This window comes from Aptenodytes patagonicus, chromosome 1 (assembly GCF_965638725.1).
Source record: "Aptenodytes patagonicus chromosome 1, bAptPat1.pri.cur, whole genome shotgun sequence".
Classification (NCBI taxonomy): domain Eukaryota; kingdom Metazoa; phylum Chordata; class Aves; order Sphenisciformes; family Spheniscidae; genus Aptenodytes; species Aptenodytes patagonicus.
In genome coordinates, this window is record NC_134949.1 from 2,711,417 (window position 1) to 2,723,557 (window position 12,141).

Below are 12,141 nucleotides of genomic sequence, written 5' to 3' on the forward strand. Positions count from 1 at the left end.
CACCATAAATCAATGAATTTCACTGCATTGCAGGCTGTTTTTCCCCACAAGTCGATGAACTGTGCTGGTTGCACATGGATGTAGTTTTCTCTGGGTGCCAAGGCACACCTTGTTTTTTGGCCATAAGACTCCTTGTTTCTCAGCAATGTGCTTTGGCTCTGAGGAACCTGCAATAGCATTGTCATGGATGCCACCAGTCCCTGATGATTTCTCTTGTCAGAAGTGCATGCAGCGCTGGTCTGATTTGGTCCATATGTTGATGCTGAGACTTGTTTGAGTTTTCTGGGAGTGGAAAAGGTCTAGAAATATTTATTCATCCTGCTCATCATCTTATCCTGGAGGTAGTTCTGCAGGACAGGTCCTCATGAGGTTTCCAGATGGCTCCTTCCCTTATAGACATCTGTTCAGGTCCACTTGGGGGCTGGGGGTTAGGCAAAGTGTAAAGCAAAACCAAGCCCAGACCAATCATCACTGGAGTGCTGGGGCTGGGAAATATTTAGACCATGGGACTGAGTTAGACCAGGATTTTTGGCTGGTCCTGAGCCCAGAAGACAAGATGCTAGGACTCCAGGGAGAGTAATGTTGTGCATACTGGAAATTGCAGCGAAGTTAATGAGGTTTGCATAAGATTTTATGATGAGCCGGAGTCTAGCTCTGGAAGCAGTCAGGCTGGAAAACTATGCACAGGGCTGGGAGAAGGACCTCTGCCTCCTATGCCTTTCTGTCCCGAGGGTTACATCAACCCCATTCTGCAAAGCCAGGATAGCAACTGAGACCAACCCATTGCAGTAAATCAGGATGGGACTGCAGGGCACAAAACCAGACAGCAAAACTGGAGCCTTCTGGTGTGGAGGGGTTTCCTCCCAATGCTCTTGCACTGTGCTGTCTTTCATAGGAGACTTCGGCAGCTGCTTGTCCTGCTCTGCCATAGAGAGTCTTTTCCCACTTGTCTGTCTGAAGGATCCTTATTATACAGCACTTCAGTGTCCAATTTCTCTGCAGTGGAAAACAGCCTCCATCTCAGCAGGTGCCTCAACGCCGTTTACAGGACACCTGTCAGCTCTTTTGGCTCCCCGTCCCCTCTGCCTCCTAATTATAAAATTGTGGATTGCTGCAGCTATGGGCTTTTTTTCTTTTTTTTTTTTTTCCTTGTGCACAGAATGTCAAATCGCAGAAATTAAAAATGTAAATGATGGTGTCTAATTAACCAGTTGACAGCAGAGCACAGCTGCAAGTGACAGTGACTGATTACCTTCCGCAAACCTTGTCCTCCAAGACCTGCCTTACCCGGGGGACGAAGGACATTGAAAATAGCAACTTCCTTAAAGAGACCTTACTCTGCTGATGAAACCTGATGGGCAAGGGTTCAGGGGGCTCCATATCTTACGGATAAAACCCCAGTCCTCTTGAGCTCAAGGGGAATGTCGCTGACTCCGAAGGGAAGAAGATTCTCCCCAGTCAGAGCGGGGATGGGGGGTGTTTTGAAGCCTGTTGCCACAAACTGTGACATCAGGCCAGCTTAAAATCTGGGGCAAAAGGGAGATGTTGAGCATTAGAGGAGTTGCTGGGATAGACTGGATTCAGTGCGGGAGGTGGATGTTGTTAGCAATGGATGCAGCTGTACTAGTGTGAACGGTGCAAGAAAGCATGCAAAGCTTTTTTTGTCTGTGGGAGCAAAATCCTGAGCTCTCAGTGGGATGAGTGGGACTTTTCTGTGGGACTGGAGGTAGGGCTCAAAGCCCTTGAAGGCCTGACAAAGGAATCCAGCATCAATAGGTACTGCCTACTTCTTTGATGGCATGGAGAAAGTTTGCAGGATGCTCTTTGGCGTTTCAGTCTCAGAATCGGGTTGGGTGAATACAACACGTCTGGTGTCCAGGAATAGCGCTTCAGTAATTTCCACTTTTGGCTAAGTCATCTCCCTTGCTGTAAAAGAATAGCATGACCAGGTATATCATTGATGTGCCAGAAGAGCCCGAGAGTGTGTCCTTTCTCCTTACTGTTGATGGCTTTCATCTCTTGACTCCCTACTTCTCCCCCCAAGAAACACCTGTATTTCTCTCTCTCAGGTACTATTCAGACATCGCCAAAATGCCAGCAATCAGTGACCAGGACATGAACGCATACTTGGCTGAGCAGTCTCGCATGCATATGAATGAGTTCAACACTATGAGTGCGCTCTCAGAGATATACTCCTACGTTGGCAAGTACAGCGAGGAGGTAAGAGCCTTGGTGGGGGAAGAGCAGTTCTGCAGGACCATGGGACAGCCCACCCGTTCCCAGGGCCCAGAATGTCTCACAGATACCTATCTTCATCCTGGATAGGGGCATGATAGATTTAAGGAACAAAAAGCAAGGCCTGGGGTCTGGAAAGGGAGGGCCTGGGATTATTGGTCTCCCTAGTACTCTTCCATCTAGATCCCTGTTATTTTTGTCTCCTATTATCGGTCAATCAGATTTAGCTGGCTTGCAGTAGTGGACGGTCAGATGTTAGCTTGCTACAGAGGAGCCCTACATGAGCTCTGCATCACATGTGGCCAAAAGTTGTTTAAGCATATGTGCCCAGTGCCATTTCAGAAACCCTAAACCACCCTAAAATGGTCCGGCAAGCATGACACACGACTTAAAGGTGACCAGCATGGTTCTGTGTGTTGAAGACCGAGTGAAATACCTTAAGGCATCTCAAGTGGCATCGCAAGGTGATGAATAAAGCTACCAAATAACTGATCTCCAAGATAAGAATCCATTTGATTGGTTGCAATGTAGAGGTCTGCATTTAGTCAGCTCTATCCCAAACTGCCTGCCTAGTTCTCTGCTGACTGACCTGCTTTGTGTTATCTAAGCTAAGCCTGCGACCCACCTTAGGGAAAGCTGACCCTCATCTGCTGCTGTAAGATGCTCGACTCAGTCCTTTTGGGCAAAAAAAATTAAATCCCTACAACTTATTTCTCTCTCTTTTTCCAGATTCTCGGAGCCCTTGATCAAGATGACCAGGCTGGGAAACAGAAACTTGCCTACAAACTTGAACAAGTCATAACCCTCATGAGCATAGACAGCTGAGAACTGTCCTGCCAGGGACGCCCTGGGAGGGATAAACCAAGTCGTGCCTCACTCAAGATCATCATCTTTACCAAGTGCAAGTTTTGATCGGCTGTAAGCAGAGTCACCTGAACAGCACTCCTCTCTCTCTCTCTCATTTCTTTCTCTTTCAAAATCTATGGACAAAGCAACAAAGCCCCAGGGGTTAAAAGAAAAGACTACAGAGGAATCTTGGCTCTGGGGACATCAAGACATTCAGGTGGAGCTCTCCTTTTCACAGCTTCCCCTCTGCCTTTGCCCTAGAGAAAAACTATTATACACAGAACGCCCCACCCCAAACCTTCCCCCAACATCACATCATCACTCTGCAGATGGGAAATTGGGAGGTCACTTCTGTCATGCTGCTTTAACTGCCCTCCTAGGGCTGTAACCTCTGGAGTGGACTTGGAAATGAACTCAGTATTATTAAAAGTCTCCCCAAGGGGAAGGCAGCCTGCCTGCAGGGATCCTGGAGGGCAGGAGCAAATCGAGATCCTCTCCTGCAGAGCCATTGCAACTCTATCTCTTGGTAGTGACCCACTGGGAGAGGAACCTCAAGGATCCCCGAAAAATGCCACAGCTCCGTCCAGAGTGGGACCATTGTGGCTTTTATCTGCCTGGGCAAACAGTGGTGTAGCTGCTTTCTTGGGGCAGGGGAAGGGTCAAGAGGGGAGGAGGAGACCGACACTCCCCTGCCCATGTGTTTCATATGGTTATTCTTATTTTTCAAAGAGACCTGTGTCCCCCTCCGTCTTTCCCATTGTGTCCTGTTGGTCGTAGCACTGCAGCAAAAATGCTCTCTCTGCTCAGTGGTATCCTGTTGGTGGTGGTTCTGTTCCTTCTGGCAATGGACAGCACAGCATCTCCCTCGTTCCCACCTCAGCTTGGAAAACAAGAGCCACAAGTCTCATTTTGTTCCAGGCAAGGAGCTTGGCCTCAAAAATCAACCAGAGGGATTTTTTTTAAAGCTGTTAGTTCTTTCCGTTTTGTTTCCTCAACTGGAACAAAGCTATTGTTTTCTCATGGTGGAATATCAGAAGGATACTGAAGGGCTTGCCATGAAGCAAGGTGGTGAATAGGACTGATGGTAAAAGCTTCCTTCAAAGCCACTCCTAAGAGGAAATGTCACCACACATTTTGGAAGGAAATCTTTGAGGAAAACCAAATGAAACAATGCAAAATATTCTTCTACCTAGATACCCCCAGCCGAACTGCATGTCTTCTGGAGGTCTCTGAACCGCTGGAAGCTCATCCGCCTTTTGGTGCCAACTCCCAGCTTTTCCTCTTCTCCATTTCTGGAAACAACAGGCCTTGCTGAAGGCACAGCTGCTGCCTGGGAAGGATGTGCTGTCTCTTTGCATTCCTTATCCCTTCAGATGTCATTGTCACCACAGGACAATTGTGCGTGATTACCCCGTCCTATCCTCTGCTCATCTCCTCCAGAACAACATCTCAACCTGTTTCATGGCCAGCTAAAAAGGAGTGAGCTCCTGCGTCTCTTCTGTGTTTGGCTATTTTTTTCATACAGCTGCCAGCCCGGATATCACCATGGTTCAGCGTAGTGGGAGACCCTCAGGGTCTGGAGAACCTTGCATCTTGTACACCATGGAGGCAAGAGCTGGGTCTGCATTCATCTCACCAGAAATGAACAGAGCTCACTAGCAGATGGAGGAGTGGCTTGATGCCATGGAGAATCAGCCCACATCCATCTCACACCATCCTCAGAGCTACAGCCTGGATCTACTTTGCACCTGGAGGGAGGAAGGGGTAAAGACAGGGTGTGTAAATTGGTTACAGAATGAGTGCATTTGGTTTTATTCATGCCTCTTGCTAGCAAACCAGAACCTCTTCAGAGCAACGGATCATGAGTGCGTCTAACGGGGGATGTGGTGCCAACAGGAGTCAGTCAGCAAGCGGGTTTCATTCAGCCAAGCAGATACACATGTAGGCAAGTCTTTCTAAAACCATTTAAAGAACAGCAGTCCAAAACTGGATGTGTCTGTGGGGAGAATATCACAAGATTCATATTGAAACAGCAAACTTAGGGACACGTCTTGGTTTTAAAACCCCAGACATTTCTATCTTGATTATAATTATTATTATTTTGTGCGTGTGCGTGTGTGTGTGTATCTATGTGCGCGTGTGCGTTATTTCCTTTTTAATTTTGCTTGCTTTCTGTTTGATTGCTGAGCTGATGGACTCATCACGCACCTTATGGACATCTCAGCATTTTTAAGAGGCCTGCACATTGGGGATGATTTGGGCTTGGTTGGTTCTGCGATGGTTTTGTTGATCCATTTAGTAATGTTGGCGCATGTTCCAGATCCATTGATTATGGCTGTGAAAGTGGGGTGGAAGTCCCACCAGAGCCAGAGGTAAGAAAATTACAACAACAACACAAACACAATATTTTTTATAAGTACATAAAAAAGGAAAATTAAAAAAAAAAAAAAGGAAGAAACCAAAGGTTTTGACAAACAAAGTGCCACAAAAAATAAACATGGACCCTATTGTCATGCCTTGTACTCACAGCTGCATGGTAGGAGTCTAAGGACGAATAGCTGGCTTGGAGGGAAGTGGTTATGAGTGATGGGCTATACTGCCTGGACATGCGCACATGAAAGGAAGAAGAAGCTGTTTTAAAAAAAAAAAAAAGTATAAAAGTGAACTGGTGTAATCCTGCACTGTTACTGAAGTCAGAGAAACACCACAGGGGAAATTTGAGACTCACCCTGTTTCTTTTTGATGTTTTCAGGGCTGTGTTTTTGTTTTATTATGGTTGTTTTCCATTGTTATTATTTTATTTCTTCTTGCTGGTACGGAGTTTTTCATCTGTAATATATATATATTTTTCAAGAAAAACTTGAACGCCTCAGAGACACTGAGAATGAAACACTTAGGGGAAATGGGAAGCGCCATGAGGTTGGTGTCTTAACCCTTCCCAAGTTCCCATTTAGGCATTTACGTTTTGTCTCCATCCTCTTCTTTCCCCCATCCCCAGGATTTGAAAGAAAAATCTGTATCTTGCTTCTTTTTCATCTCCTCCTTATTTTTCTTTTTGTTTTTCTTTTTGTTTTTTTTTTATTTGGTGTTTGAGCTGGTTTTGGTTTTCGCTTGGAAAATGTGCCAGAATCATGATGTAAGTGCATGGGCTTCCTCCCCTGTCCCCTTCAGTGCCCTCCCCATTTCCAACCACTGTCCCAGCATCCCCCAGTCTATGAGAGGTCTTGGCATCTTTCTTCCCAGCCTCACCTGTGGAGCTAACTATTTTTTAAGTGCATGTAAAACACAACTAAAAACGAAGACACAAGCAGAAGAATGAGCCCTACTACAACATGGATGCATTCTTTTCCTCTTCCTTTGATTTGTTTCCCGCCACCTCCCTTTCCACACTTGACCAAAAATGCCCAATAGGTGGTATTCCACACTGTTTTTCAAGCTACATGGAGAGAACTGGAGCCAAAGTGCCTAGAAGTCAAGGGACAGGCTCCTAATAGCCAGAAAATGCCAGATGATAGGCTGATCTTTATGGGTATTTCTCAAACAACACTGCAGTCAAGACAATGAATGCTGATGCTTACAGCACCATCAGAAATGGGGAAAGGGAACTCGTGAAGACTCTCTGTGGTCCTACGGAGAGAGCTAAGATTATTTCTTCACTGCAGAGCTTGCTGTGGGATTTTGCGCTTGGGTTAGAGGAGCAAAAGGTGAACAGTCCCTCTGCAAACACATCGTGTCCTCCCTGTGAGTGTACTCACCTATCAATGACACAGTGATCTGAGGTGTAATCCATCATGTCATGTGCTTTTGCAGACTGAGCCTTCCAGTAAACACTGTTGTGGGAAAAGTTGCGTGTTATCTGGAAGAAGGCGTTAGAGATTGTTAGCGCTTGAACAGACAGCACAGGAGAACTACTGAAAAGGAGAAATGCAGCCAGCCAAGGGCACCTTCCTCTCCCAACATGCCCCAGTCCTTCTCTTCCCACTCTTCATTCTGTCCTGAACATATCTGAAGGTTTGGTCCAATCCACCATACGCCAGCCTTGCTCCCTTAGGTAAGAGGGCTATGCCAATTTTCTCATCTGTAGTTTTACCACTGCAGTTGTCTTATCATACTTCTTTGACACTGGAGACCATAAAAAATTGTTATGACATGAAGAAGATTTACCAGCAGATTTTTGGTTGGTATTTGCTTTAATTGAAAAGTGATTGCCAAAGTTTCCAGATCTTGTGCATTAGCCCACAGGAAGGTGTTTACCATGAAGGGAGAGAGACCAAGTAAATCACATAATTGTCATCATTATTTTTAATAATGCTATTGAAAACTGATAGAGTTTTAAGAGTCCAGTGGCCAGTCTCACTGTTGAGTCAGCTGACATAAAGACTACACGTCCCTTCCACATTTCCTGAAGTCCAGGATTCTTATGATGAAACAACCCAAGCACAAACTAGCTAATATCAAGAGGAAAATTGTTTAAAAGTAAGGCAAAACACAAAATGTAGATCTGTCCTTCCCCAAGGCTTTAGTGAAGTGCTTTGGAAAGAGACACTATTATGTGGAAGACTCTTCCAAAGGAAGATTGGAAACCTGAAAGGACTGAGTCCCAGGGCTCCTCTTAGTGGGGCATACATTTGTGTCTCCACAGAGGACCCTCAAGTCCAAGGACCATCTCACACCAAAAAGAAAAGTCTGGGCTGCTGGAGGTGACCAGGACTACTTTCTCGCATCAGCAAGGCATCAGTAAAACAAGTCATGCTTCACCCTTCCCAGCAGCCTGTAGAAGAATTACTCATGAAGTAGATTCATCTGATAGTGTGGAGATACTGCTTGGCGCTGTAAAAGGAATGAGACAGAGGAAAAAAACTGGTCCTGCTTCCCAAACTTCTGAGGCAGGCTCTAGTGTATAAGAGGTTTGCTCCTCCATAGAAATCTGTTGCTTTCTGCGGTGGCCATTGCTGATGTGGGAAGCTGCCGTGACCAGATAAGCACTTTGCTGGAACCCCATCAGTCCCAACAAGGTGGTTTTAGTCCCTTTCTTCTCCCTGGTTCAGCATTTAGCTACAGAAGCCAGACAGAGGGCACTGTATAGAAACGTGCATTGTGGTCCCACCAGGTTTGTGTTGGTTTGGGGTAACTCACCACAAATTGCATCCAGGAGCCCAGTTTGCATATCCCCCACCCTTGAATGAGGAAATCAGTATAAAAATCCAGCTTTCAAATCAGTGTTGTTGTTTAAACTCCTCTGAGCCTCTGATACACTCCTCTCCTGGGATGACCAGCGGAGCCCAGGGATGGATCTCTTTCTCAAAACTAGGGAGCTCTCTTTCTCCAAACCAGGGAGATATGATCATTTACATGATCATAGTAGATTGCGTTTCAATGTTGGCAGATGCGTCACCATGACAGCTGTTGGGTAGAGAATTATTGTCATAGCCTCACTGATGCCAGGACAATTTGCTCTGTGCATCTGATGAGTAGTAAAAGAGTTGTCCTCCAGGGCAGGTGGAGGTCTTGGGATGTTCTGACTCTTGCCATCCAAACTTGGTATGCTGTGGAGCAGGCAACTGATGAAGCAAATGAACCTCAATGTCATGGTGTGAACCTCAGCCTCCTGGCCATTCACAGCCTGAGTTTACCTGCTTTGCACCCAATGCTGTCGCCATTTCAGAGTATTGTTTGGTCCATGGAGTCCTGCAGTCCCTCACCTCTGCCACTGTGCAATGCCCCTTCCTCCAAAAAAGTTGTGTTGTCTTACAGGAGATAACCGTTTTGCAGAGAATGCTTTGAAAACGGAGCTTGTCAACCATGTTTTATTTGGGATGGCTCAGTTCACTACACTGTTAGAGAAGCACCCAAGGGGACACAGGCTTACAGCAACGAATTAATTTGTAGAAAGATGTCAAAAAAAAAAAAAAAAAAAAGAAAAAAAAAAAGATTTACACTTGGAAAAAATAAAACCACCAAAAAAAACCCAGCGAGGATATAAAGCTGCTTAGTCTAATCAACCTGTCACGTGTGTGATTTCTGTTGTTGTTGTTGTTGTTGTTTGTTCATTGGCTTTTTTTTTTTTTGTGTTAATCTTCTGTTCTAAAGATGGAGAGTTTACCTCAAGAAATTCTTTCTGCTTGGAAGCCAGTCACCTCAAAGACACTCGCAGCAGAGAGCAGTGTGCAGGGAAGCTCAGTAAAGCAAACCTGGGTGTAGAAAACAGGGGGAAAACCAGGACATTTAGGCTCTTTCAGCATTCCCTTCTCTTGCCAGTGTGGTCTGGTGTGGCTCCTTGACTCCAAGGACAGCATTTCCCAGCAGGAGAGGTTGCCGTTGACCTTCCGATAGAGCCAGCTGGAGAAATCAAGGCACATGTCCAAGCTTGCAGTCCTTTCGGAAGTATCTTAAGAGAAACTTTGTGTTATTTACAATTTCTATGCTGCTCTTCCTCCAGTCCCTGGAGCAAAGCCACTTTCCAGCCCAGAGTGGGGTAAGGAAGCAGAGAGATTAGGTGCTAGCTAAATGCTCCCAGTGTTTTCCCCAGAGAAGCAAGATGAGAGGCAACTGGATTATTTAACATCACAAGACAGGCCCTTCCTAGTGTCTGACCCTGTGTCTTGGACATACACATGAGCCCAGAAGTCTCATTCTCTGTTTTGCTAAAGCTTCCACCTTAAATACAAAATCAATGTAAAGACATATCCTTTCACTACAGTGTTACTAACAGCCTCAAAGAGATGTCAAGACAGCATTAGAAAGGAGGTTGGGATCCTTTTTCTTAGGTTGTTGTTGTTGTTGGTTTGATTTTCTTTTGAATTGATCCTAGTTAAAAAATAAATAAAATCTATACTATTTAAATTGGAATCCCGTTGTTACTTGGTAAAGGCAAAGCTTCTGTACCTTTGTTATAATTAATTGTATACCTGTGTATGTAAATATAAGGCATTCCTATTTTGCAGTCCAGAACAAAAAAGAAAAAAAACCTATTTGTAATATAGAATAAAGTTTATTAAAAAAAATAAAGAAATAAAAATGCCCCAGGCTGTGATTGCGGCTTCCTGTGGCCAAATGGAGCCAGAGAGAGGGAATTCAAGTGAAGGGAAGCATGGGACTGGAGACCATGTAAGTGCTCAAAGCAAGTCCCCTTCACATGTACACCGTAGGAGCCCTCTCCCAAGTTCAGGCTCCCCCACTATCCGCAGTACATGCTCCAGAGTTTCCTTAGTGCTCCAGAGAGTCAGCACATGTTGGCATTGGGGGCTTGGCTTCATACTTACGCCCATGGGCCGGGCTGGTGAAGTGTGGTGGGAAGTGGATCCCAGCTGAGCAGACCCCCGCTATATGTACAGAGAGGGCAAAGGCTTAGGGATCAGCACGCTTGTGTCAACCAATGACTGTGGAAAGCCTTCTTCCACCAATGCACTCCCTCCCTTCCTCCCTTCCTCCCTTCCTTCCTTCCATCTTCCCTCCTTCCCACCTCTCCCCCTTTCTCTCTCTCTTTCTTTCTCTCTCACACAAGAACCCGTTTATTGGGTTGTTTGAAATTTTTTTGGACAGGTGGGATCCAGACAGGTTATTCCTTTCCATCTGCCTTTGGGGTGTCATCAGTTGTGCATTCTGAAGATGATTGACAAGATCATGAATTCAGGGATGCCGTTAAAGGAGCCATATCCTATGGCTCTTGAAAGTTCTCAGTGGGAGCCCCTGACTCCTTGGCCATTACAGTAGAGTAGCAATCAACACATGGGGTTTCAAGCCTGGAAGAGTCATAGGTAGTCTTAGGTGGACAAGCAAGCACCCCAGCCCACTTGCTTCTCTGTTCCCAGGATGTCATGCCAGGCCTGAGGCTGCTGCTGGGGCAAGCCCTGCTTGCAGCACTCGTGGTTGGCCATGCAAATAGGAAGAAATCATCTGTCCTCAGCATCTGCATCCTTGGCTGGAGGCAGAAGATGGATGTTTCTCCAAGGCGGAGGGAAGGAACAACTGCCTGTGGGCAGATCTGCAGCCCTCTCGCTGCCAGGCATGGTCTCTCTTCCCTGCATGTATGTTCAAAGCTGAAGATGTTCCCCAGGCAGTGAGAAATGCAGCCTCCCTCCTCCCCCCGCCTCCTACCCCTGCTCTCCTCCCACACATGGCAAGAAGGAGCAGCTGATGGACACTCCAGTTTCTAGAGTGTCTTTAAGCTTAAGCTAAGTGTTTCTTTAAGCTTAGCTTAAAGCAAGAGGGGAAAATCCATTTTCCCTTTCCCACATCTGCTCCCCAACCACTGTGCTCCCCTTATCTTATTGTTATTATCTTATGATACTGTCTTTTGAACGGCTGTTGCAAAGGGTAAATCTTTAATGAAGGAGGTCAGATTCCCTGGGACTGATGGCAGGCTTGGCCAAGCCTGGGCAGGGTTTGCACTGCCGTGACACAGGTCTGCATGGTTTAACATATCAGCCTCATCATGTACCCCAAAGGACAGGAAACTTGACCTGAAACATCTCATCTGAAGGCAAACTGGAGATAAAAGATTCATAGGTGCTTTTCACTGACCCTGCTCTTGAAAAGCCAAAGTGATATAAGCAGAGCCAGGTCCCTTTGGAGGCAGAAAGGGGATGTGGTGGTGGGGACTACTGAAACTGCCGTCTTTCATAATTCACCACTCTCACAGCAACGAGATGTGGCAGAGGAGGTCAGAGCCGTGTACCTGCTCCCTCCTTGTATCTCGCATCCCACAGCAGACTCGCAGCCAGCGCTGCACGTAGCCACCAACCTCCCTCTCCCCACAAAGCAGGGACAAAGCTCTTATCCTCATTGTCATTCCAAGAGCTGGGCAGTGGCATCAACATCCTTACCAGCCCCTTCTGCCTGTGTATGCTCCCGGTGTTTCCCACTGCTCCCCTTCTCCCAGCCAGCCCTGTACCACTGTCCTCCGTTTCACTCAGCAGAGAGGAAAAGAGTCAGGGTTGCATACCTCGAGCTGGTGCAACTCCTGCCACGCTCCGAAGGGCTAAGCCTCTGTCACCCACCGAGGAATGAGACAGCTGGCAGGTTTTATGGGATTTGCAGACCACGGTGCCAACATAGGGC

General features: G+C 46.3%; 1 protein-coding gene across 2 annotated transcripts in view; it reads left to right on the plus strand.

Annotated features, from left to right (window-relative positions):
• The window catches only part of PLXNA4 (plexin A4), a 472,614-nt gene extending 462,522 nt beyond the window's left edge, over nt 1–10,092 (plus strand). For both annotated transcript variants that reach the window (XM_076346806.1, XM_076346900.1), the window contains exons 31-32: nt 2,070–2,220; nt 2,965–10,092. In XM_076346806.1, coding sequence (XP_076202921.1) covers nt 2,070–2,220; nt 2,965–3,060 — 247 coding nt within the window. In that variant the 3' untranslated portion in view covers nt 3,061–10,092. The remainder of the gene's footprint in view (nt 1–2,069; nt 2,221–2,964) is intronic.
• The last annotated feature ends 2,049 nt before the right edge of the window (nt 10,093–12,141 follow it).